Source organism: Cucurbita maxima, unplaced genomic scaffold, assembly GCF_002738345.1.
Source record: "Cucurbita maxima cultivar Rimu unplaced genomic scaffold, Cmax_1.0 Cma_Scf00043, whole genome shotgun sequence".
Taxonomy (NCBI): domain Eukaryota; kingdom Viridiplantae; phylum Streptophyta; class Magnoliopsida; order Cucurbitales; family Cucurbitaceae; genus Cucurbita; species Cucurbita maxima.
The window spans coordinates 339287-365226 of NW_019272059.1; the positions used below are offsets into that span (position 1 = coordinate 339287).

At 36.0% G+C, this 25940-nt stretch overlaps 5 protein-coding genes across 9 annotated transcripts; 1 reads left to right on the top strand and 4 right to left on the bottom strand.

Moving 5' to 3' along the window:
• Positions 1–686: 686 nt before the first annotated feature.
• LOC111470177 (phosphoinositide phosphatase SAC8) lies at positions 687–8863 on the bottom strand. 4 transcript variants are annotated; one of them, XM_023115699.1, is made up of 21 exons: positions 8610–8863; positions 7737–7811; positions 6425–6552; positions 6232–6323; positions 5989–6046; positions 5720–5776; positions 5520–5553; positions 5078–5158; positions 4881–4987; positions 4558–4644; positions 4395–4472; positions 3835–3899; positions 2855–2953; positions 2643–2742; positions 2433–2541; positions 2232–2304; positions 2060–2153; positions 1890–1976; positions 1612–1687; positions 1393–1522; positions 687–990 (listed from the first exon to the last, which is right to left on the bottom strand). In XM_023115699.1, exons 1-20 carry the CDS (start codon positions 8761–8763, stop codon positions 1395–1397), a joined length of 1782 nt encoding a protein of 593 aa, XP_022971467.1. In that variant the 5' UTR covers positions 8764–8863; the 3' UTR covers positions 687–990; positions 1393–1394. The 4 variants fall into 4 exon arrangements, with proteins under 4 accessions (XP_022971467.1, XP_022971469.1, XP_022971466.1 ...); XM_023115701.1 differs by having other exon boundaries at positions 1621–1687; positions 8610–8862; XM_023115698.1 differs by lacking the exon at positions 687–990 and having other exon boundaries at positions 1243–1522.
• Positions 8864–10405: 1542 nt separating this feature from the next.
• Positions 10406–12797, bottom strand: LOC111470101 (bifunctional monothiol glutaredoxin-S16, chloroplastic). Its single transcript, XM_023115581.1, has 2 exons — positions 12335–12797; positions 10406–11066 (listed from the first exon to the last, which is right to left on the bottom strand). The coding sequence occupies exons 1-2, from the start codon at positions 12719–12721 to the stop codon at positions 10563–10565; spliced, it is 891 nt and encodes a 296-aa protein (XP_022971349.1). The 5' UTR covers positions 12722–12797; the 3' UTR covers positions 10406–10562.
• A 339-nt stretch (positions 12798–13136) lies between these two features.
• LOC111470102 lies at positions 13137–15955 on the top strand. The gene is made up of 5 exons (XM_023115582.1): positions 13137–13274; positions 13477–13614; positions 15290–15351; positions 15451–15509; positions 15604–15955. Exons 2-5 carry the CDS (start codon positions 13538–13540, stop codon positions 15619–15621), a joined length of 216 nt encoding a protein of 71 aa, XP_022971350.1. The 5' UTR covers positions 13137–13274; positions 13477–13537; the 3' UTR covers positions 15622–15955.
• Positions 15956–16354: 399 nt separating this feature from the next.
• LOC111470100 (ERBB-3 BINDING PROTEIN 1) lies at positions 16355–19843 on the bottom strand. 2 transcript variants are annotated; one of them, XM_023115579.1, is made up of 8 exons: positions 19597–19842; positions 19382–19466; positions 19084–19233; positions 18848–19001; positions 17555–17907; positions 17386–17477; positions 17115–17294; positions 16355–16730 (listed from the first exon to the last, which is right to left on the bottom strand). In XM_023115579.1, the coding sequence occupies exons 1-8, from the start codon at positions 19688–19690 to the stop codon at positions 16648–16650; spliced, it is 1191 nt and encodes a 396-aa protein (XP_022971347.1). In that variant the 5' UTR covers positions 19691–19842; the 3' UTR covers positions 16355–16647. The 2 variants fall into 2 exon arrangements, with proteins under 2 accessions (XP_022971347.1, XP_022971348.1); XM_023115580.1 differs by lacking the exon at positions 16355–16730 and adding an exon at positions 16778–17020 and having other exon boundaries at positions 17072–17294; positions 19597–19843.
• A 1558-nt stretch (positions 19844–21401) lies between these two features.
• Positions 21402–24683, bottom strand: LOC111470208 (mitochondrial succinate-fumarate transporter 1-like). Its single transcript, XM_023115740.1, has 2 exons — positions 24026–24683; positions 21402–22134 (listed from the first exon to the last, which is right to left on the bottom strand). The coding sequence occupies exons 1-2, from the start codon at positions 24437–24439 to the stop codon at positions 21598–21600; spliced, it is 951 nt and encodes a 316-aa protein (XP_022971508.1). The 5' UTR covers positions 24440–24683; the 3' UTR covers positions 21402–21597.
• Between the last annotated feature and the right edge of the window lie 1257 nt (positions 24684–25940).

The following is a 25940-nucleotide window of genomic DNA, read 5'->3' on the forward strand; positions in this document are numbered from 1 at the left end:
TTCTGACAAATTCCAAAATACAAATATAAACTTATATTTTTATTTTTATTTTTATTTCTTTTCTTCCATTGATTTATTTACCTCTGAAGATTTTAAGATAAGAGGTGAAGGAAATTAATTGTCAGTCCCCTTGTCTGTATACATATATATATATGTTTGTAAGTTGGGGGCAGCTCTTGTTGCAAGAGTAATTCTTATTTTATTTTTATTATATTATTTTATTTCCATAAATCCAATGAAGGGATATTTTTCAGGAAGCACCTAGTAAGCATCAGGTTGGCGTCCGTTTGGGTTTTGCGTGATCAGACGTTGTTCGTCTTCATTTTGTCTCCATGCTTTGCTTCCACAGTAGCACCAAGAACTGCCCATAGGTAAGACCGATCTTGCTCTCTGATTTTCTTTTGGTTTAAATAATGTTGTTCTTTATGGTCGTGTAAGTTTCGTTGTTACAAAACTTTTGCTCTTTGGAATAAGGTAACATACTATTTTTTTAGATGACTATAATTTGTGTGCTTATGTGCACCATGCAAATGTTTAGAGTGATATGGCATTTGTAAAATTTTAGAAAATCAGGTCATTACAAAAATGACAATAAAAAACTGAGTCATAATCGATGGTTAAAATTAAATAAGGTTTGATTTAACAATTTTTAAGGTTAAATTTTATTTTATAAAAACTAAAACGTGTTTCTTTCAATACCATATAGGTAATTTTATCTATTTTAAAATCACTCACAAATGTAGCAGGAAGAGAATAGTAGTCTACATTGTCACCATAGATGCTCCTCCCAAATTTGGCACGTAAATGATGGCAACCGATTTATCCATTCATTGAATATAGAAGATTGAAATGTCGTCATCAGGTATCTTGCTGGTATCTTGCTGACTGCTTAAGGGCTACGCCGGTCAACCCCAACTGGGAAACGACCCATGCTCCCTGGATTATTTTATTTGTTCTTTTTACAACAGTAACTTCCAAGGATTTTAGATTCTACAAAAAAAAAAGTTAACAATTATTGCTCACAACTCATTATATTTCTAAATATTTGAATTTAGGGTATTTAAAAAAAAAAAAGTCTAATTCATCAGAGTTCCCAACAATTTCGTTGTTTTGTTATTTTAAAATCTAATTCAAAATTTAAAACTAATAAAACGTAGCTTGAAAACAAATTGCGAAGAAACAAGATGTTATGAAAGGTGAATTTAGTTTTTAAAAAACTCGTGAACCAACTTGACCATTTTCTAAACTAAAACACGAGATAGGAAAAATGGTACTAATCGGCACACGCTATATGCATCGTGTACGGGATCAATTACATGAAATCAGCAGTGCTTTTGTGTCTCCATAGCTTACAAAGCCTACTAGAATCAGAATGTAAGGTGGGGATCGAACCTTTAACGGAGGCTGCACAAGCGAGGCCTAGAACAGAACTGTCTGCCATTTGCTTTGACCACTGCCATCACCCCAGCAGTAACACCAGCCCAAAGCACAGATGACATAAATTGCTGGGCGTTCCTTCCAGCTACAAGAGAAAATCATGGGGCAGATTTTTAATTTTTCGCCATCTTAAGAATAAGCAAAACAACAATCTTGAGTAAATAATGACCATACCATTCATACCTTGCTGAAGCGTGAGTGATGTAATCGTTAAACCTCCAACCACCAAAGCTGATGCTACTGGGAGATACTGCACAATGAAGTAAACTAGTAATTCGATATATATTTTAGAAAATACTTGGGCTCAGAAATTTAACGATGCTCCTGATTAGTCGCATAATTCCACTATAACATGTAACAGGCAAATCAAAGTATGGTTTTGGATAGATCACAATCAAGAATTGTATTTTGTTCTCGTTATCACTATACACAATGGAGTAGAAAATACTAACGGATAGTGATTCAAATCCATTCAGCTGGAATGGTGAAGGACCATGTTTGTTGATACTATAGAGACCACATATAAGATCTATTGCATCCTGGACAAGATAAAGCAATATACTTCAGAAATGGAGCTCAATTCAATTGAACCACTGATATTCATAGATCTAGAAAGACTTGCCTGCCGAACTCCGTCGTGGAAGTTATTGAGATAATATCTTGTTATGGCACTCATCCCATCTTTGATTACTCCGGAAAAAGTCAGCTTTCCATATCTGCACTGCGAAAGTTCCATTTACTGGAAGTATTTAAATAGTTTACTATCACAACATTAAATTCGGAGGTAGGTTCACCTCACTAAGTCTCCTTTCAAAGCATGAGTACCAGCATACTCGAGACTTATCTCATCACCTTGTTCAGCCCACACTAGGAAGATGATAATACACAGTTTAGTAGATATGCGTGACTTTATGTGGATGAGACGTGAAAGGTTTATGTAGCCATGCAGACTTCTAAGTTCAGGGTCTATAGATCTAATGAAATAGGAGGCATACACGATCTAAATTTTGTGTAATCTTCATTGAACTTCGTAAAGCATTCATCAGATCCCAATACTCCGATCCTCTGTAATTGCTTGGTTAATGATTTTTGAGCGAGGAAACTCTGTTAAAGTGAGAGAAATAACATTAGAAACCAAAAAATGAATAAAGCTTTAGCATGTGTCAGAAAATGGTTGAAGTGGAGTACATCCTCTTCTCACAAACCTGAGTAACATTTGTTCTATCCAGACAATCTATGCAGTTAGATCTAATAATTCCCCGTTGCTCCTGCAGTATATTTCCTTCTGGATCTATGAGGAGGTATCTGCTCAGCTGGAACAGCAACGATTAAAAACTGAATTACAGATAGCCAGCATACCTGGTTTTGGAATTCTTAATATTCAAGGAATTGTATCCGGAATTTCCATCCATATTACCCTTGATTTTCAAAATCCTCAGAAATTTTATCGTATAGAAGCTGCAAGTTCTCAAATTTCGAGCTACCACAGACGTGATGAAAATCGAAGGGGACATATCTGCAACAATAAAGGGGCACGGTTTAATATTCTTAAATAATGATAAAAATTATGTGTATATAAAACCAGATGTTGAGACTGCACCATACGAATGGTTACCATCATCTAGTGCAAATTTTTACTACTTTCTCTGGAGTACTAAACACCAGCATATCCAGATATCATGATGTGTGGACACATCCCCTTCAGAAGACAAAGATTCCAAGTCACCACAAACATGAAAACTGAATACAGAAAATCAGTCTGTAATCCAACAAATTGTGGGAACAAGAAACGAATGCTTTGGCTGTAGAAAGGGACTGGATAAAGATATTTAGAAGTTGTGATGAAGGACAGAGGGAAGACATGCACATCCAGAAAATATGGTACGAGTGTGGTCACATCCCCTTGCAAAGAATAATTTCAATCACCACAAATGACGAAATAAATTCATAACATGAGGGAATTTTCTCCAATCCATTTCAAACTCAAGAAGGTAACCATATAAATTGTGGATCAAGCAACCAATGGTTGAACTCTATATGAAACAACGTTATAAAAATAGTTAAATGTTGAGATGTAGGATGGAGGAAAAGGATAGTAAACTGAAAAGTTGACAAGTTAACTACTAAGAAGTTGATTCGTGACCTAAGCTACATAGGTCTTGATTCTTGTAAGCTCCTAGATTTGAGGGGAATGATTTTTATGTTGGAATTTTCCCTTTCATCAAACCATTGAAAAATTTTGTTTCTTATTTATTGAGAAGGAACTGCATAGGGTTTGAACTTAGGCGTACTAGAAGCCTGTCTACTATCCTCAAAGTGGATTGGACCAGCTAGACCACTTCACTTCTACACTACTTGATGAAAAACTCTGGCAAGATTCCATATACTTTATCATACCTCGCATTTGGCAGCTTCTGCATTTCAGCAGCAAACGCAGCACTCAATTGACCTTCTTCACCATGCTGAAATAGAAGAATAAGGAAAGTTATATTAGCTCATTGGAAGATCACAAATGTTTGTTACAATATAAGGCTTGTAAAAGAAACATTAAAACGTGGACATTTTGGCAAATATAGATGTTAACTTAAATAGCCATATGAACAAGAAATTACATGTTATAACCAGACAAAATTACAAAGAAAAATAATTTGACAAATTTAAGTAATGCCACTTTGTTCTCCAAAATTTTCAAAGGAAACAAATAAGAAACAGAGCATTCATTGAAAAAAAAATACAAGTGGGAGCCCATCGAACTAACAGAAAGGGACTCCAATCCAACAAAATCAAACCAAGATCATAGTTACAAAAAAACTCATTAATTGACGCCCGAAAAGGAGGCATTAAACTGAGTCCCTTCCAGACCTCCTCACATGACCTCTAAACCTCTCTAAAAATCCAATCTTGATGCATGTGGATGGATCCTATTGGCATGAGAGGAAAGGCATAAGAAATGAAACCTTTTCAGTTAAGTCAACCGCTATTGTCTCTCCATATCGTTGTGCAAGATCAAAAAAGTGACGTTCCACAACTTCTGACTGTAGATAAGAAAAGCAGGTAGTATTGATGAGGGAAATCTTAACACATTCAATTAAAGAAAGGTGCCAAAAAGTTAAAATATACTGATTTCTCATGATTGACTATCTGAAGGTGTGGTTTATAGCTCAAATCAACAATTTGCTCCCAAAGTAGAGGAATTGAACCTCGAATCTGCAAAATAGAGAGAGAATTTGGTATAGAAAGATATTGAATTATGGATAAAAAACAGTTCATGTTTATCAAAAAAGGAAACCCCATTTTAAAATCTTAATTTCCATGTTCAAATAATCCTATTTTTAAGGCATCCACATGGCATCGTCAATTAAAGGTTTCATTACACGAAGTTAGTTCAACTAACGTTAAAGCAGTTTCAAGTTAATAGTAATTTTATTCAGCAAGCAAAATACCTGCAACAGTGAAGCTTTGAAACCTTCATGCTCCACTAGTTGCTCAGTTTCAATAAAATTGGCTGTGTCACCTTCAAGATTGGCTCCCCTTCGCCACAGTCTTGTTCCTAGATAATCAATAACCGTTTCCAAAATAGTTAATATTTTCCGTACAGCAAGAAATCTGTTTAAGAATTAGCAATTTCCGTAAAAAGTACCTAGCCGACGAGTACATCGCCTTGAAATTAACGTTAGTTGAACAGGTGATTCTTTTAGCTTCAGCTGTACAGCCTGGAAGCTTACGGTTTTGTTAAGGTTTGGTTTATGTCTACGGCTCCAATAAGACAAATAAATTTACATTTTCTTTAGAACCTTTAATCACTCAAACGTAGTACTTGCATATTTGTCTAGGAAAATGTTTCTACAGGTTAAGGTTATTTTACTGGTGAAGTTGCTTATTCATAAATCTAAAGCTTTGGAAGGAAAACAATGGTAAAACTGGTCGTCAGTGAGAATAAACTAAAAAGAATATTAGAGAAACAACATCTAGAAGAACTCTCTAGACATGTTTCTACTGAATGTTTTTTAGAAAAAAGAAAATTGTAAATAGTCTCCCGGAAATCCTCCTAATTGATATATGAATTGCAAAATTTAGGATATTTCCTTGCAGTACTGGAATGATGAACTCATCAAGCTGCAAAGAAGAACAATAATTTTACATCAAGAAAAATAATAATAAACAAATTAACAAGTCACAAGAACTTGTGCATGAGTCGTTCCAATATAGCTCACTCTTTAACTAACTAAAAGGTACTCCCAGAGCATTAGCTTGGAACAACTATGCACAATGCAACACATACCTTGAACTCAATAAGTTCCACCATAAGGTTTTTATTCCAAACGAATCGAGGGTCAGCCTGAAATATAGAGAAAGAGTGAGAGAGAGAAAGTTGAAACTAGAAAACTCCAAAGCATTGTTGCTGATAAAATGTGTACAGGAATTGTTTTTAAAAGAATCATTCACAATTCAGGATTAAACTTCCAATCACCTTTATTTCACATTGAAATGAAATCCAGAATACTTTTTTTTTTTTTCAGATAGTAATCAAAATTGCACACCCCATTTTACCTGCTTCCAAAGTGGTTTTGCTGCCCATCCTTCAGCAAACTTACACCTTCTCTGTAAGCTGTTACAAAAAATTGGAGGCATCTTACAACATAAGAGTGAAAGGACATAGGCTGAAGCAGAACTAAGATTCAAAAGATATGAAAAATACTACCCCGGAGGAGATTCAAGAGCATATGAACTAAGATTCAAAAGCGGAACTAAGATTCCAATATTTAAAAAGCTGTTGGAGGAGAAGCTCCTTACTTCAAGGTTATATCTGTTTGGTATGAATAATACAGCCCCGGTGTCGTTTCCACAATTTTCAACAAAGTCAGGAAATAAGCTTCATCTTTTTTCTGCTCAAAAGAAATGATTGCAAGGATTTAAATGGGATATTGACCACGAGAAAAATAGATGACAAACAAATTATTATCCAAGCGTAAAAGAAGAAGCTTACTTCTTGAGAAGTTGAACGCTTCAAAGCCTGATCACAAGGGACAAACTTCATAGACGTTACTTGAAAAACAGGGAAACCAAGGAAGTTTCCTACTTCTTTTCGTGAAGTTATCACAAGCATGTATACTCCTACACAACATGAAAAACCAAAACCAAAAGCAGGAAGCATATAAAATATCATATGTTCTTACTTCTAAAGATGCCAGGCTGCTGATTAAGTGAAGCTGGACTTTATACACGTTTTTTGTTCACAAAAAGTTCAGTTAACAAGATTCGGAAGTAAAGCACATAGAACTATATTGGTCATATTGCTGGTTAAGCATTGTCATTGATACATTTTTTTTTTTTTTTTTTTTTTTTTTTAAGAAACCAANTTTTTTTTTTTTTTTTTTTTTTTTTTTTGAAGAAACCAAGCTTTTATTGAGAAAAAAGAAAGAATATTGAACGATTCCAACTATCGAAGAAAAGAAACCAAGCTTTCACTGAGAAAAAAGCTTTCATTGAACGATTCCAACTATTGAAGAAAGGGATTGTTCTGGATCAATTCCTGGTCATCAAAGAGAAGTCCACAAAGACCGAGTACTGTAAATAGTTCTAGTTGTTAGTGTTGCCTTTACCCAATCTATCCAATTAAGTGTTAGAAAATTCCTTCACGAATGGGCTTGACCCCGTGATTAAGGCAGATGTGATGTGTTGGCAACCTATTCGGTTCACTAATACAATGAAAACAACCCTTGTAGTTGAAAATCATGATCACGTCCATGTAGAAGCCCATATCCCAAAGTGGTAAAAGCCCGAGTTCTAGTTCTACCACCACCCTCACACCACTCGAAAGAGTGTGGGCCATAATTGCTCACAATAACCCTATGCCACAACATGTAAGGTTCCAAGAAGAGGCGACACAACTATTTAGCCAGGAAGGCCTTGCTACACTACCTCAAACTCCCAATAATTACCCTACTAGATTCATCGACCTCATGACCACCTCCCACTTGATCAGGTGGGACCCTCCCCCTTCGTCCGCCCCTTCCTAATAGAAATTCCTCATCAATCTCTCAATAGACTTACTCACTCAGACCGAAATCATGAAGATGGACAAGAAATAGATGGAGGTCTCTCACAGCACAGATTGTATTAGCGTGAGACTTCTCAAAACTCATTTACATGCAAACATCCTCTTCTGAACTTTCTAACAATAAAATTCAAATAGCATCATGTGCTTCCTTTTCCACCCTAACAGATTATAGCAGAAAAAAAAAAGAAGAATCGTGCAAACATGAACATGAGTACAAATATTCATCACAAGCAATTACCAGCAACTAATCTTATTGTCCCAGCCACTCCATAAATCGTGGACACTTTTGTTGCACTTCCAAAACAAGTATCACCTGTAACATTCAAACTACTCTTAGTATGAAAAATAGGCATAAAATTGGAAATTCCTCAAAATGTTTTACTGAGTTAACCTCAGCTGCAGATTTATATGACTAAGCTATTGCAGGCAGGAACATTTCTCAAGCATGACAAAGAAGAGCTGGACAATTAGGTTTCCACTTATAGCAAAGAGGTTCTCGTGGATAATGTAGTTAGTGTACAAAAGTTACGTCACTCTAGGACCTGCTCCAGATTTAGATAGAGTAGCTTCGACAGAAGATTATCATTATTGCAATTTTTTCGTCATGTACGAAAATTAAGAACAAAAAATGTAGAAGACCAAAACAAATGAGGTCAATCAATTTGCATCTAATCTTCCAAGATTTCTCAAGACTGATGCAAAAAGGAAGTTATTAAAGGAAATATCTGGTGAATTTGCGACATTCAAGCACGCGTGCTGTTCGAATATCAGACTATAACAATAAACCAGCTATGAAATGCCGACTCCAATCATGTTTTAAAAGTAACTCAGGCAGGGAACCCGACTATATTACAGATTTACCAGGTAAATATGATGGAATTCATTTCTGTTGCAACGAATAACTGAAAGTAGAGAGGATCTGAAGTTCTATCTCTCTTAAAAATTGATTTAAGCATCGGACACGAAATTCACAAACCAATTCATCAAATATACGTCTAGCTCCAATCCTTCAGATTCTTCATTTTCCTTAAACCTTATTTTCTCATCAACAAAACCACTTTAGCAATCTCTATCGATTGAGAAAAAAAAAAAAAAAAAAAAAAATCCTTACAATTAAGCGGCTCGATATCGCCATCACCGCGGTTGATCGAGAAGCCTCGATTGGGAAATTCCACAGACCTTACAACGAACCTGTCCTGAAATTCGTGTAATTCCAACTGGTCGTAGAGCTTGAATCTCTCACAAGAGGAAGATCCGCATTCCATGTTCGTGATCAAACGAAGCAGAAAGAAACGTAGAAAAAAAGAGCTATAGAAAAATCATGAGGAAATTGTATTCGATTCATCCGGTGGAATGAAAATGGATTAACCATTTTAGAAGGTTCGACTCATGTCTGCTTCGAAGGGGAAATTGACAAAACTAGCCCCTACAAGTTTTTGCCACTTTTACCGAGTTTGTAAAAATACCATTTTATCCCTTTCTTCTTCTTCCCTCTCACTCGCTCTTCCGGTAATATCTCGGTTCTATCTATTTTTTTATTTCGATTTAGCTGAATTTTTAAAGCTCTTCAACTCAATTTTCAATTGTTTCTTTAAATATTTGACACATATTTATACAATTTATAAAACAATTCCTTAGAAATTAATCTAATTCGCCCAAACTCATGAAATTATTTTTAATTATGTATATATTTGAACCATATTTATATAAGTTTTGAAATAAATTCTAAAATATTATTGTGATTAGGTCTAAATTGATCTTGTCGGATGATGAAAGTCTCACATCGACTAATTTAGGGAATGATCATGGGTTTATAAGTGAAGAATACTAACTCCATTGGTATGAGGCCTTTTGGGGAAGCCTTTAAAGCTATGAGAGCTTATGCTAAAAGTGGACAATATCATACCGAATAAGTTTCTATTAAAAATGGGGAGAAATTCATGAATTTTTACGAAATGTGCATCCAAAATTATTATATTATCGACATTTTTAAAAAAATATGAAATTTTTTATAGGAAGAGTTATTAACGAATCTCATCGATTTTCTTATTAAATTTTGCCAAAAATAAATAATTTAAACCGATTTATTTATCAAGATCAAGATTTAGTTTTACCATATTGCATTAAATTTGATAAGTAAAGGTGAAAAGTTAATTTCTATGGTGATTAATGATGTGGGGTATAAAAGTAATTTGACTTTTTATGCTTGCATCATATTCGCCTCATAAAAAAGATGAGCCAACGAAAACCCGCGCAGGGCTGTACGGTCATAGTGTGATCATAAAGCCTAATAAATTAATTTGTCGATTTGTTAGTTAATTTTGTTCAACGACCTTCATTTTTTTCCTTTTGAAGATGTCAACGGAGCAGATGAAAACAGTAAGATTGATAAATGAGGAAAAATAAATTATTATTTTCCATAGGTCAACTAGTATTTATATGCTTCCTTTAAAAATTAAAAAAAGATGATCATTATCAAATATGACCAAACTTTTTTAAAATAATTAATAATGTATCCGATACAAATTTAATTTTATGTTAATAAATTCTGTAAATAATATATCCATAATATTTATGTTAATAAAGCCTCAAAAGCATATCCATAAATTTTTATAAATTTTTAAGACCGTATGTAATCACAGTTCATTCGGTCATACTAGAATAGATATCGAAACATTCCGAACATCCATCTACTCGAGTTCTATTGTGGAATGGGACACAATATTGACATACTCAGGTGATATTGTATTTAAACATCCATTTTAAAGGAAATCGTCTAAAATTGAAACGTTTGCCCTCATTGTGACATATTTTATGGTAACTCGCTTAAGCCACCAGGTCCTTTGAAGGGTAAAAAAAAAAAAAAAAAAAAAAAAAAAAAAAAAAAAAAAAAAAAAAAAAAAAAAAAAAAAAAAAACAAGAATTTTGTTCGACTTGATGAAACAGAAACTACAGTTCTATAGAACAACGGGCCAAAGCATGAAAGCAAGCACATTCTCATCTCCTTTTAATTAGGCCTTTCACTCCAGCAAAGTATTAGCTGCTAAAACTTAAAATCTGATAATCAATTCTTGAACAAACCAGCAAGTTCACCTTTTTCATGCATAGAGCTAAGAATGTCACAACCTCCAATTAATTGGCCATCCACAAAGATTTGAGGAAATGTAGGCCAGTTGCTGTATGTTTTGAGAGATTCCCTCAGCCCATTGTTGTATTCTTCATCGAGCACATCGACGCTCTCATAATCTACGCCTTCAGCTTCAAGAATGCCTATTACCCTTTGCGAGAAACCGCATAACGGAGCACTTCTTGAACCCTTGATGAATGCAACAACCTTGTTCTCCTTCACCAATTGATCAATGAGTTCTTCCAATGGGACTGTAAGTTGAACATGTCGACCAGGCGTCAACCTCAGATCAGCCTTCTTCTTCGGTGGCTGCCTTACCCATGTGGCATTGCCAGATTCATTACCTGGTGGTACCTTCCCAGTGGCTTTTATGTGTTCTTCCATCCATGACTTCCATGCTTGTGTTAAGGTTGTTCTATCAGGCTCATCTACTACTCCGAACTACAGAGAATAACACATTCAAGAAAAGGAAAGGATAAGTAAGATCATTGAGTCCTATATCTGCACAGAAAACTTGAATTATAGCACAACTCCTCGTCAAAACAATAGATAAAGTAACACAGCATGCCTCTCAAGTCTAGAGTACTTCATAAAACCATACCTACTTCTTCTACCAGTAATTTAGGTTTGTCGTATTTCTATCGTGCCAGGATTTGAATTCAAATGACAACGGAGTGCATTAGTGAAGAGTGGGAAGATAACTTTCAAGTATCTGAATTCTATACATCCTTGGAGATATAACCAATTGCCCAACAACAAAATAGCGTTGCCGAAGGTGCAACTGCCGAAGAATCTTGTAAAACATAGGGGTTGGGAGAGATCTAGCGATGAGATTTTTGGACCTTTGGTCCCTTGCTAGGTTTAATGTTGTTTCTGTTAGGTCTCATTCTTTTGGATTATAGCTCATTTCTATATAATTGGTTGTGGTGGCTCCTATTTCTTAGGCTGTGTTCTTATATTCGTACATGGATCTCAGAGAAAGTTCTATTTCTCATGAAACAAACAAAAAAAAGAAGAATAAATGCAAGGTCCTAATTCAGAAAGCTGATAAAATCATCGTCTTCTTCAAGAAAAGTTCATTAAGTACAGTCAACAGGAAGCTGCCTGGGACTTGCTTTCACCTGCCAGGCACAAAATAATGAAATACACGTGCAAGCAGAGAACTAAAAGATTTTAAATAGAAGCAAGTGAAAATCAATTTTGCTCGAGTTCAGCAAGTGATCGTCGATTTCCCATTCTTAAACTACGATTTACATGGATTCCCCTCGATCCAGCTATCTTCTACACCATTTCAACCATGAACTTATGAGTTGGGCAGTAATGAACAATTGCCAGCAGCAGAAACCGAAGAAGACCACTTGATTAAGATGCAAATTTATAACTACAAGCCAGATGAAAACTGAGAATCCTAGACTAGATTAAGTTCCCAAAAGCTTGATTGGCAAAAGATTAAGATATCAGTTCATTGGTAACGATGATAAAAGCATATACACACAATTTCCTTGGACCAAAAGTAGCGTTTTCCATATTACTTCTAATGGAGGAGATCTATAATCCACAGAGTACACCGCACCATTTTCAATTCATTACGCATCGCACTAGGACATAACCTCAACAGACCTTCCCAACAATCAATTACGGCTGGAAATGGAAAAAATTAAAGACAGAAGCAACAAGAACAAAGTGGAGAAATACAATTAGCCTCCTACCTTGACAGAGACACAAAGCTCTGGTACCGATTTCCAGTGAGTGGCGACGCTCCCTGCTATGCTCCTTGTAATGCCGATGAACTGAACGTCGCCGTCCTTGTCGTAAACGGCATAAACACCGGCATCAGAAGGAAATTTTCCAGCAATTTCCCCGGCAGTCTCCGGCACGGAGTTAAGCTCAGATTCCGAGAGATTCCTGGCAGCAAAAGCAATTAACGAAGAAGCGCGAGCTTTGGCTGTGGTGTAGAGCTTCGACGAACTGGAAAGGAGAGGAGAAGCAATAGATTGAGAAAACAGCAAGAATTTAGAAGTGCTTTGGGGAGATTTTATTGAAAAGATCTGAAGAGATGGAGGAGAATGGATAAAAGGAAGATTGATTGCAGCCATTGAGAAGAAACGGAGGTGAAGCCGCCGCGCCAAACTTGAAGGAAACTGAATTGTTTCAGAGAACGCTGAGCCTGTCGGAGACATTTCGCGTTATCGGAATGTTAGAACATTTTGAGCCAGCCCATTTATAGGCCCAACGTTAGTTTTTCTTGCATTAGACGGCTCAAATTAGACCATTGGGCCAACATTTTTGGGGAGAAATTGGAGGAAAGTGGCCCAATAATTCTTTTTAATGAAAAATGTCCGGAGCATATTTTCCTTCCGTTTTTACCCTCATACATTGTGTAATTTTACCAAATTAAATGATTAAGTTTAATATTTAAAATTATAAAAAACTAATAACTTTTTCAATGTATTGGAACAAATTTGTAATTTAATTTAAAAATTAAAGAAAAAAAACTTTTATTATTCAGAAAGGGTTCTAGTTCTTCTACGATTAAGAACATTATAAATTGAGACTACGTGGAGTTCAGCCGCCACATCCAGATCCTGGGGCTTGCGTTCGAAGAAAACTAGGGCATCAAACTATTGTCATCGCGACGATATTATTCAGGTAACGATTTCCGAAGTTCATCTGTTCCGATCGAATTTCTTCGGTTGTAAATCCGTTCGTCTCTGCATTATTTTCCATTGATTGAAGTGTTTTGCTTATGTTCTTATCTGCTTTACTTTTTTCGAGTATTGTCATCGCCGAGTTTTTTAGTTCATGGGAGGAAGATTAAATTAGCTTCTGTAATCCTCTTCTATCACTTCAGGAACACGCATCAAGCAGGCATCTGAATCATTATTGTTTTATTTCGATCCGTGGAAACGAGCATGGCGGGTGGAAATTTCATGCACAGAGTAGTTTCTTACCTCGTGAATGAGGTTCTCGTCAACAGTCTTGCGAACAGGTAATTGAGTTTTAAATTACAACCTTGGTCTCTGGGTTTTGAGAAGGTTACAATTTAGTCCTATCATTTGATAGAACCCTAAAAAATAGTTCATATGAGGATTTTAGCAATCCATGGGGACTATTATGAGCATCCATAGGGACTAATTAGTTCATACAGATGGAAACCTAGATTCAGAACGTAACCCGTTAGTATGGTTATCATGCATACAATAAGAAGCTTCATTCTCTGGCCGGAGGGACCAATTAGTTCCTATTTGGCTCGTTCCATTGAAGCAAGATATCCTCAGATTTTCTTTTATGTTTATCTGCTGCCCAAATGGTTGGATGTGCAGATGTGGAGATCTGAGAAAATTTTGCTATAGATTCATTTATCTTTCTTCTACAGAATTGATGTCTAGTTATATATGTTTGTTGAAGCGCTGCTAATATTAAATGAAATATAAACATACTAACAAAGACATTAGGTGTCTTTTTAAAACAAAAAAAATTATGAAAAGTTATTTTAGTGGAAGCATGAATTATACTAAAGCAGCAGGGCAGGAAAGATTCATTGAAGATTAAGACGAAAGCTTGAAACTACAAATAAAAAAAGCTTTTGAAAGCTTACACCTAGATCGAACCACTAACACAACGTGATCCCATAAAACAGCAAAGGCTCTCCCTTCACTCAACCTGATATTGGGAAGATCAGTGGCTTAATGGTAGTGCATTGCTCTCTAATTTTCCTAGGCTATCAGAAAAGTATTCATCAACTCATCCACCAATGGAATCAATTTTAAAGTTTGTTGGTACAAAATTGTGGAGTCTTGAAGTCCCATAGCAAGTTTTTTTTTTTTCATGTGAACCATATTTAGTGGCAGAACCATTAACGATACTTCACAAGAAAATTCCCAACAACTCTCTTTTTCCTGGAAAGTGTATGCTGTGCAACAGATCAAAACCATATATAAAACTATGGTAGGAAAATTTGGTGGCTGTTTGCAACCCATTCTCATTTCAATCTGCCCTTCGACCATTAATCATAATTCTAGTGTTGTGGAGAACTATGGCTTGTAGGTACCCCAAGATTTTTCAAGGGAAGTAAAATATTTTCCATCTATTGTTATGATCCGAATTAAAATAAAAAATGTTCAATTCCATTTTGATATTACTTCACTTCCACGGAAGAAAAAAAGGATTAAAGAAAAATCACCAGAAATGGCCGTGGTGAACCCACAACCTCCACCACAAACATTCCACAGAAGAGTGAGCTCTCGAGCCTTCTTGATAAACCATTCTCGATATGGTGACTGAGAGAGAATCTTGATGAGCCGAGAACTATCTGCGCGAGAGAATTAGCATTAGAGAGAGTATCGGTTAGGGCTGTGTGAAAACAGAATAAGAAAAGATAATCAAAAGAGTAGCTCTTTTTGTAGTTTCTCCAATTTTGGTCTATTTTTGGAATTTTTTTTTTTAATTTGGAAACAAGAAACAGAATCTCTTATCAAACAAGCATGGTCCGTTCAGGTATTCTTTCCCTAGCATTTCTGCCGTTGAATTGAGGACGTTCATGCTCAATGACAACTGAAAAGTCACATTTGTCTGTATTTACCGTTCATAGGATGTTTGTCTGCAGGATGCTTACAGTTCGTTGTTGAAAAATTATTTCATTCCCATTTTTCCATTTTTTGCAGCCGTTCATTTCAAAGGTTTGCTGTGAGAACATCAAAGCAAATTGAGGATATATCTACCAAAGGTAGAAACTTAACTGCTTTTTGTTTCATTCATTACAATTTTTACTTGCGGTATTTATAGTTGAGCTGGTTTAACTTTTGACTTGGTAATTGTCTTGCAGCTGCCCAGAAGAAGCAAGAACTTGCAGAACAGATGAAAGATCTCTCCAAAAATTTTGAGGTGAGAATCATCTTACAAATCAGATCATTTAAAAAAAATAAAAAAAAACTTGAACAGCTTGGACGTTTCCTCACACCTATATGATCTTTTGCAGTCTTTCAAGAACCAATAATGCCAGAGCGGAACGTGTTATTACAGCATGATGTAAATCCAATCTATTTTGCACGTTTTGACATAATTGCAGCTGTACTTATAGTGGTCGTAGAGTTGTACTTCAAAAGTTGTTCACGGTCTCTTTTCATATGTTGAATAATTCTATGACTGTCTATTTCAGATCTGTACTTATAGTCGACAATGGTTAGTCAACGGTGCATATGTTTGAAGCCAATTTTCCCTTCAACTGTATGCATTTGCATTCGTCTGTAACGCAAGCGTCGAACTTTTAAACATATCTTCAAACAAAGCAAAGCCATAGCTATGAACAGTGGAACACAGATTCAATGTTATAGCTATGTTAAAGCATTTTTGTATATATTTTGAAGGAAACAGCATTCCCACTCCCAAAAGGCTTTCATAAAGACATCAGAAGAACTGTCTACACAAATTCAAAACACTGTCGAATGTAAATCATAATCCCCAAAAAGATATGCAACTTCAGCGTAAGCATCAATATTTATTTAAAAAATAAGTAAACAAATGAAATTATAGATATGAAAATAGACACTATAAGATTAACAATTTCCTATAATTTTTTCAAAAGTATCCATTAACATCAAACTTTCTCAGATAATTCAGATTAACAGAACATAACAAGGAAGATACAGTCAAGGTGTGGTGTGAGGTTTTATTAAGAAAAAGATGGTTCTGTGAGAAGAAAAACATGATCAAAATTAGGAGGTTGAAGGTCATCAGAAAGGAAGTAAGATTAGTAATGAAAAGAAAATAGGCTCATTCAGTGGCACATCTCCCTGCGTCTATGGAGTCTGAAATCAAAAACCCAAGTATGTCGAGCTTACAAAAAAGAAGTTGGATTCATTAATAATAATACCCAATAAAGAACGTTCACCACTTCACTCTGGCTACCGCACTCACCTACTCATACACAGTGGGGGCAGAGCCAAATTCCAAGATATAAAAAGGCAGGGGAATTTTTTTTTTTTTTTTCTTCTTTTTGTTGGGTGTGGTTGTTGTTGACTGCTCATTCTTGAGATTCAGCGCCATTTGCTGTGGTATCCATGGGCTCAGCACTTGTAGGGTCCTCTGTCTTATCACCCTTCTTACCTGCAGCAACAATGGAGTAAAGGTGCATAAGATGAAATTCTATGAGAAAGATAACTGAACAATGTTCTTAACCAACAAAAAACTTAGTAATTTCTAAAACAGCAACCAGATAGATATCTAGGCTGGTCGAAGTGGTCAGAAACAGAAAGCCAAGACTACTGAACCATAGGATTAGTTTTCACATGTAACTCAAACCAATGGGTTCCATGCAAGGTAGATAGATCCAATATTGGACCTTGGTGTCAGTTTGAACACAAAACTAAACCAATGTTTAACCGTAATTACTATAATATAAAAAACCATGCAAGGCAATTCAAGATTAAAAACATGAAGCTTTATAGAAAAAATAATTGAAAACACGAGGTTTTCCTTTGGAGAGCTAACCTTTCTTCTTCTTTCCACCACCCTTTTTCTTCGTCTTCGTGCCCAATGCTAACCATGCCTTGATTTCAGGATCATCCGTCGTTATTGTAGGCTGCAGATCTTGCAGAGGATGAGATGTGACTCGATCAGATCCATTAGGCATCAGCAAAACGGTGAATTTGATATGAGCAATGTAATCACCTGATAAACACAGAATTTAGTTATTGCAACAAAAGCAGACTATTCAAGCTTAGGCCAGAAGGCAGCTAAGCTAAGACATGAGCAGTCTCACCAGGCTTCTCTTGAAGAACAGGGTATGGCTGCAAAAGATCATGGTTAACACATTCCACCAATCCAAGCCGAGCCCTTTTCTCTTCTAAAGCCCTGCAATTATGAGATAATAAACATAAAAGAAGTGGGGCAGAAGTGGAAATTATCAACAATTTGAAACAATAACAAACCTAGCGGTGAAAGGCATTATAGGAAACTTCTGAGTTATTTCACTGAAAATGAATCTAGAGGCTTTCATCTTTAAATGATAGTTCCTGTCCACAGCTCTCTTATAAATAGTTGTCTGCTTCTCATCCAACAACTTAGGCTTTCCTTCACCTGTGCTTGTTACAATATCTATTGAATACACTTCGTTCTCCTCAAATTCTGCTTCATCAACCCTCGTCTCAGGATTGGCAACACTTAATACAACCTTGTTCCCATCAATCACAAACTGCTTCATCTGGTGGCTAAGAACACCTTCCACAATTCTGCAGTCATAAGATGCAGCGACCTTTTGAATTGCCTCTGTAACATCCTTGTTCTGGAAAATATAGCCTTACCAAATGAGTTACGAAAGAAATAGAAAAGTAAATCAGTAAAAAATTGAACATGACAGCATGTTCCTCAACTTTTCCATTAGGGCGAACACACATGGTTATCTTGGCAATACTTGGAAAAAATGAGTAAAACATCTTAAACATGTGTTTAAAGATTTACTTATCCCAAGTTCCTAGACATTGAAATAAAACCACTGCAAGCCCATGATACACTATCAGTGTGACTATGACATAAAAAGGCTTCGTATACAATCCATAGCCATTATAGTTGTCATCAAGTAGAGACCCTGTTACCATAGACCTTAGTGTACACTAATATGATTGTAAAGAAGAATTTAGCACAGAAAAACAATTATAAGACAACACTAAAATGAATTGGCCTAATATGGGATAATACGTTTGACTTCAGATAACATGCGGCCCTAACGTTATTAGAAATGTGGTCCGAATCCATGTAGACAACATGAAAAAGAGGAAATAAAAAAATCAACAGAAAAACTCAGCAAAGTTGCCTTTCCAATAAACAGAAAATCAACATTCATTTCATAGAAACTTAAATATATTGGATAATGGGTTTTGACTAGAGAAAAACAGATAAAGAACCACACTAAATTGATTTGGCCCAATGTTGAATATTATGTTTGATCACAAATCACATGCCCACCCAAAATATTCCAAACATTGCCAGATTCCATGTACGCAACAGGGAAAATAGGAAATAAAAAAAAATCAACTGATTGCCTCGGCAAAGCTGCCTTTCCAATAAACAGAAAAATTAACGTTCATTTCATATAAACTTAAATATATTCGAACATTCACGAGATATTTTTCTAAAAAATTCATGACTAGATTGACCAGTCAGACCCAAATGTTTATAGAAAATGACACAACGAACATTTATATTTCAACAGAATAATAGGTCACCTTTTTTCCAGGCCTCACAAGCCTTAAGGCAACTTCAGCTGCAGTGTTAGCAGCTGCAATTACATCAGCAGCTCTTCCTGTAACGGGACCTTCTTGGAGCACATGAGTATGAGCGACTACAGCAATAAACCCGTCAATATGACAACCCAAATCACTGCATAAAGACAAAATTCCATTAGGTTATCCTTCCATCATTAATTCAACAACTAAAATACAAAGGCATTAGTACAGCTTACATCTTAAGCATATCACCCTCTTCCATAACTGTCTCGTCGCTGGAAAGTGGTGAGAAGTGACAAACAGTGTTGTTAACAGAAATGCAAGTTGGAAAAGCAACGCCTCTTTCAATCTTCTTCTTAACATTCTTGTACACATTGCCAGTTTGTCTATTAGAAAAAACAGAGGGAGCATCCAAATAAATAAGGCAGTTGATCGATTAACAGTGAAGAACAATCCAAACATTCAAGTGACTTGGATAAACGCAATAAAGACGAAGTTAACAGTTTCTTCAACTTTAAGAAAACTAGCTCTTACTCTCTAATGAATGAATCTCCTTTCTCGCAAATGTCAACAATCTTCGCTTTTGGTTTACATTCCGATATCACCAACTGCAATGCCCCTGCAAAATTATCCAATTGATCACTTAAGCCTCATTTCCTCGTAACATACAACAATACAAACATCAGAGAACAGAGTACCAACCAAAAAAAAAAAAAAAGATAAATAAAGAACGGGAGAGAGAGAGTTACTGTTGACAATATCAGCGGCGGTCTTGTATTTGGTGACTACTTCAGGAGAAGTAAGATCGAGCTCCTTCTCCTCCCTTTCCTCGTCGGACATCATTTACGCCGGCGAAGAACAAGCAAACCAACGGATTGAAAACGGCGGAGAGAGGGAAGTGAAGCAAATTAGGATAAAGCTCTGTTGTTCGATAGAGAACAAGAGGAAGACCCAGAAGAAAGATTTAGGGTTACGATCGGTGAGGCCGCGCTTAGATTGCTTTATATAAGATTTCGTTTCCAATTATGGTCTAGGGTTTTGGTTGCGTCCTTCTTTAGCAATGATGCTGTGGGCCCCACCACATGGAGATTTTAGGTAAAAACATAATTTTGTATTACCTGTCTATTTCCCTTTATTTCTCCATTTATTTTTAAGACATGTTTTTCGAAAATAATATTAAAATTTATTAGTTTGTTCATTCCATTTAATTAGAGAAAATCTTTTAGAAATTAGTTCCTCATTTGTATGGTACAACTTAAAACACTCTAAGCCACCCATTTAAGCATAATTTGGTAAATAATATATTAATTAATACTTAATGATTCAATTTTATCATATAATATATATATATATATATATATATATATATATATATATATATATATATATATATATATAAAAAGTCGTCGCAAGTGAACGTCTTAAAGTTCTAGGATAGTCTAATTAGTAATTTATCAATCGCTTCTATCATAATCAGCCTACATGTCATAGGCACTCAAAGTGTGACTTCGTCGTGGTTCGAATTCATAATCTCGTCATACCTCTATAGACAGTATCAATCGAGATAGTTTTTTATTAGATGTTAGCTAGTGTCTCTCTAATAGGCCCCACAACGTCGTTGTTGTCGTCAAGGAGGGACAACCCTTGAACCTGCCAACCATCATCTACCTATGCACTCTTGCTCTCGTCTAAACATGATCACAACTAAGGAATAATTGGAGATCCCCTAATCTCCCCGATATAATACTCATATGATACTAAAAGTTCATTCATCTTAGAGCCTAACACTATCCATAGAAACTCGTTAACATATAAGGTATTATTGTAGACATCCATTAATCAAAACGATTTCACTATTAAAAGTTAAGTATCGACCCTACATTGTATAGTCATCATAAAAAAATGACCTTACATCATATCCAACTTTTAACTGTACTGTATAAACCCTCATGAATCGAGACAAGTTAACGACTAAAGATTAGTTGGTGAACCCTAACCATCCTCACATAACATCAAGAACGACATGATAAATCAACCTAATCATGAATCCCGATCATGCTTATGATTCGTATAATTTCACATAAAACATTAAAGCATGACCATACGACCTTTGTCCATATCAAGAATTTAAACATTGATGCAATTTACTTCTAAATGATAAGAAATCTACTATGGAATCAGAGCCCTCCATTCCACACGTGTTACCGGCCAAGCTCATCAACATAGCCTTATGAATGTATATCTATATAGAGTTGATGGAATTACCAATGGGTGGGTATTCTTAGTTTTTTCCTTTCCATTCACGCGGATCTCTTCCGTTTCATCAATTTTGTCCGGATCCTCCTTTTCTTCCGAAAAAAGGGAAGGAGCATCATCCAACAAATTCAACTATAGCGCATTCTTAAAAAAAGTCAATATTATTGTTTATATAGACTGTAACAGCTCAGGCCCACCGCTAGTAAATATTGTCCCATTTAAGACTTTTCTTTTCGGATTTTCCTTCAAAGTTTTAAAACATGTCTGTTAGGGAAAAATTTCTACACCCTTAAAAAAGTGTTCCGTTCTCATCCCAACTAATGTGGGATTCTCACATAGAAATTAGATCATCCATCACAAAACAGCATCCACCAACAAGAAGTCACTGAAACTTCCCAAGAATCTAAGAATGGTAACTAAAGAATAAGCACTACCCAGACACGAAAGAGCTGCCACAAAGCAAGCACTAAAATTTCTAAGGGACTGCCGATCTATTATGTGGGAGCATCATGAAGATGTCTCCTCTCATACAAGCCAATAATTTGATCGGCCACAGCCCACACAATGGCCTGCCCAGGTGGAATCCTCATGAGTCGGGGCAGCAGCCCTTTCCATAAAGCGAAAAGACCCTCCTCTGCGTATATAGTTCTGATAGCATGGACCATGCCTTTGTACTTGAGTTCACCTGTGCCTCGGCTCTGAGCCATTAGCCTAGTTTTCACAACATCAAAAGGACCAGTGCATATAGGCCCGGCCGTGCCTGCTAGGAATCCCGATACCATCGATTGCCATGGTTGGAGGACTTTCCCATCCCCTTCGTGTCTGTTCCAAAGAACAACATCAAAAGCATTCTTGGCAGTAAACATGGCAGCCTGGTTGGTACCATTTCGCATAACAGTTGGGGCAGCACCAGCCCACAGCCCTAGGAGGCCTTCTTCTCGAATGATCATTCCAGCACAGTGCACTGGACCCTTATACTTCAGGAGATCAGGACTCAATCCTTTCTGTTGCTGCAATCTAATCTTCACCACCTACACACAACAATAATCACACCAATATGTTAGTCATCCCACACTTCTTCCTGCTTACACACTAACATATAGTCCTGCTTACACACTAGAGAATAGTGTAATGGGACAGAAATATCTCTTAATTGACCAGCAAAACCGAAAGGAAAAGAAAGTTTGAGATGAAAGGAGTCAAATTTATCCACAGAATGCAGTGGAATTACCCACAAGAGCAAGAAAATAAATATTTCATTCTCTGAGCCCAGCTTTTCATCGTACTCAAACCTTTGAGGTTGAATTTAACTCCACGACGTCTTTAATTATTGACATTATCATCTTGAGACATTATGTAGATCGACTCTAGATACAGAATACTTGCTTAACTCGCCACTTTGGTGCAAATATCTGACTTAATATATGACTAACATCAGAAAAAGATGCATTTTGACTTGCAAGGAGGATAATATGTTGATAGGAAGATGGAGATTGGCGGTACTAAGGAACTAGGCATTTGCATTATAAATAATTTGATATAGAGACCGGAAAACATGGGAGTTAACCTATAACCGCCCGAAGCCACCGCTAGCAGATACTATTCGCTTTGGCTCGTTACATATTACCATCAACCTCGTGATTTTAAAACGTGTCTACTAAGAAGAGGTTTTCACACCCTTACAAAGAAAGTTTCGTTCCCCTCTTCAATTAATGTGGGATCTAACATAACCAATTGGGAAAGTTGCAAATTAACCAATGGATTGTGTCCACCGGCCACCATAGCAACCACATTGGCAGTCGCACTAAGCTTCAGATGGAACGAGAAAGAAATGTAAACCTAGGCAAATCAGATCTCATATGTAAATACCTGTATATATGTTCATAATTTTTCATTCGCCAAATAGGCAAAATGAAAAGTAAAGTAATATTTAGGATCTAAAGGGAGTAACCACATGCTTAAAGGTGCATCCACATGCTTTCTTAAAGTACAAAATCTGCAGAAGATGGACACAAAAACTAAAAGTAACATTGGTTAGGGACAATTGCACCCCTCATATTTTTTATATTGTGAACTTCGAGCCTATGTCCTCGAGACTCTGTTTTATGGTTTCACCTAACCTCGTACAATGAAAATAGTTATCTTTACGTATATAACTATGATCTTTCCCTTTCTTAGCCAACGTGGAACTCAGACTCCAAACAACATTCAATGGCAAACAATATGCTCTGTTTGATCTTACTATGTCTATAACAATATTTTTAATGTCGTAAACTTAGAGATACAGAAAGAGCAGAGGGGTAATAATGTACCCTCCCCCTTTTGAAAACTAATTAATTCCTAATGTATAGATGGGCCAAAACACCACTACCAATGCACCAACAAACAAGTAATATATTACATATATCCTATTCATCCTGACAAGGTAATGGCAGCGTCTTATTTGAAAGCTCAATTCGCTATTATAAGACGACTAGTCTTCCATTGAAAACAAAGGCCATCGACGAGCGTTTTAAATTGATTATGTAAGCCGCCACTAAAGGGTCAGCAAAAGGTGTCTATATTATATTATACGATATCAATCCTTTCAGTGCCAACTATCGTCCACGACACGGTTTCCCGTTGTTCATAAGAATCAGCGCCCTCAACTCGACCCCGAGAACAATATTCAGAGCAAACGATTTCCAATTTCTAATTCTAAGAATTAATTTCATAATCGCCAATCTGAGGTTAATTAACTGGTAACACGTCCTTCCTCAGGAGTAATTTCGAATTCGATATTCTAAATGTACAAATAATAATGATTCGTGTTCCATAACTAAATCCTTCGAATTTGAAATTGAAGACCTGAGTTGAATTGTAGCAGATTATATGCTATTGCGAGAGAGAGAGAGAGAGAGAGAGAGAGAGACGTAACCTCACCTCGAATGGAGTAACGATGACGAGAGCTTCCAAAACCCCAGCACCAAATCCAGAAATTAGACGAGCATGATTGCTGAGTTTTCCAGTCTCGGAATCCTTAAACGCCGTCTGAAGCACCGCATTGGACCCCATGCGAAGCGCATATTTCAAGGTCAGGTGCGTAGCGAAGGGAGTCAATCCCTTCCAAAGAGCTCGAACTCCTTCCGTTCGAGAAACCGTGGCTCCACAGTGGACAATCCCCTTGTAAGCCCCCGCCCGATCGAGCTGCAACCGAGTCTTGATAACATCAATCGGCTGTAGACAACAGGCCTCCATCACCCCCCCAAGAGAACCGGATACAGCCTTCATGTACGGAGGAATCGATTTCGTCGATCTCTGTTCCGTATTCGACCGACGAGCTTCCTGATTCTCCATTTTTCCGGTCTTGAAACCCTTATCCGTTAATCTTTACTCCTCCAACTTCCTCTCGTAGTGCTGTTACTGAAGTTCGACCGCCATTTCCTTAAAGCTCGCCGGTAAATATAGCACCACGAATGAAGAACGAATGCTTACAGTTGCGTGTTGATGGCGGCCCGGGAAGAAAAGTTGGAACTCTCAACGGAACAGAAATGGTTCAGCAGCCAGCCTGTCCTCTTGTTCCGTGCTTAATGAGTTCTCGTAAATAAATAAATAAATAAAATAAATAAATAAAATAAATAAATAAATACATAAATAACCCTCGAAGATTTTGCTTGTTCTTTAATTTACAGGCTGTCCATGTCAAATATCAAATCACAAAGAATTTAGAGAATAAAGCACAGTTGAATGAAAGTGTTAAAAGTGAAAAGTTTTGGGCATAATTTTTTTTTCGGGTTTAATCTGGAGTGAGCCAACTTGATTTTGGGCTTTAAATGTTGGGCCATTGGACTCAAATAGTCCAATCTGATGCAAGCAAGGCCCAAAGGCCCAAGGGCCCAAAATGTTTCTAAAAACATAATTGACCGTGTTTAAATTAAATTATAAATATACCATCAAATATAAAAATATTTTATTTAAATTTAATTTTGGGCTTCAGACCTTAATTTAAGTATATATATATATTCCTAAAAAGCATTTTATTTGTGTTATTTATATTTAAGATTTTATTAGCTAAATACATTTTTTTTTAATTTGTTTTATTTATTAGCTAAGTAATTTTGTGGGAAAATAATTTTTTTTTCAAACAAATAATTAGAATCTTTTCTGTTAGATGACAACGAGGCGAGACAGTGGAGCATGTGTTTCAGGTGAAAGATGGCCATGGGTGACACGTGGCAAACATGGTCCGCGGAAGACAAATGCAGACCGGGGCAACCTTAAATAGACAGTCAAATACCAGGTTACCCAAAACCGCCGAAACAAAAGGTGGCCGTCATTCACTCACCGCCACAACAACCCAATTTTGCTTCTCATTTTTTATTTCAACTACTTATTGACGCTGTTGACACAATGTTTCTTGCCCTCCACGAATAAAATCTATGTCATTTATTTATTTATTTTAATTAAAGCAATGTTATTGTTTTTTTTTTTTTTTTTTTTTCTTTCCAAAATTCACAGGCTGTATGGTTTNTTTTTTTTTTTTTTTTTTTTGCCTTTCCAAAATTCACAGGCTGTATGGTTTAATGAATTACCTTTCAAGGAAAAACCAGTAATGGCTGCGTTTCCTATTTTTTTAATATTTAAATATAAAAAAGAAATAATATTTTAGTCTGTATACTTTTAAAACATTCATTTTAATAATTATATATTAAAAAGTGACTATTTGCAAAATTATAATATAATTATATAAAGAATAGAAATCTGTAAATGTAACTGTTGAGTTGTAAATATATTGAAAATGTGTATGAAAACGAGACAAAAAAAAAATTAAAATAATTACATTTTTAAAACAGAATTA

Excerpts from the sequence above, each read along its gene's own strand:
- LOC111470101 (XM_023115581.1), bottom strand. The coding sequence starts at position 12,721 with ATGGCTGCAATCAATCTTCCTTTTATCCATTCTCCTCCATCTCTTCAG. Across the intron at positions 11,067-12,334 it reads AGCTTTGTGTCTCTGTCAAG|TTCGGAGTAGTAGATGAGCC; the intron begins GTAGGAGGCTAA and ends TATTCTCTGTAG.
- LOC111470102 (XM_023115582.1), top strand. The coding sequence starts at position 13,538 with ATGGCGGGTGGAAATTTCATGCACAGAGTAGTTTCTTACCTCGTGAAT. Across the intron at positions 13,615-15,289 it reads GTCAACAGTCTTGCGAACAG|CCGTTCATTTCAAAGGTTTG; the intron begins GTAATTGAGTTT and ends CATTTTTTGCAG. Across the intron at positions 15,352-15,450 it reads TGAGGATATATCTACCAAAG|CTGCCCAGAAGAAGCAAGAA; the intron begins GTAGAAACTTAA and ends ATTGTCTTGCAG.
- LOC111470100 (XM_023115579.1), bottom strand. The coding sequence starts at position 19,690 with ATGATGTCCGACGAGGAAAGGGAGGAGAAGGAGCTCGATCTTACTTCT. Across the intron at positions 19,467-19,596 it reads CGCCGCTGATATTGTCAACA|GGGCATTGCAGTTGGTGATA; the intron begins GTAACTCTCTCT and ends ATAATTTTGCAG. Across the intron at positions 17,295-17,385 it reads TGTTCTTCAAGAGAAGCCTG|GTGATTACATTGCTCATATC; the intron begins GTGAGACTGCTC and ends TGTGTTTATCAG.
- LOC111470208 (XM_023115740.1), bottom strand. The coding sequence starts at position 24,439 with ATGGAGAATCAGGAAGCTCGTCGGTCGAATACGGAACAGAGATCGACG. Across the intron at positions 22,135-24,025 it reads TCATCGTTACTCCATTCGAG|GTGGTGAAGATTAGATTGCA; the intron begins GTGAGGTTACGT and ends TGTTGTGTGTAG.
- LOC111470177 (XM_023115699.1), bottom strand. The coding sequence starts at position 8,763 with ATGGAATGCGGATCTTCCTCTTGTGAGAGATTCAAGCTCTACGACCAG. Across the intron at positions 2,743-2,854 it reads GAGGATTTTGAAAATCAAGG|ATACCTCCTCATAGATCCAG; the intron begins GTAATATGGATG and ends CCAGCTGAGCAG. Across the intron at positions 1,977-2,059 it reads TCCACGACGGAGTTCGGCAG|GATGCAATAGATCTTATATG; the intron begins GCAAGTCTTTCT and ends TATCTTGTCCAG.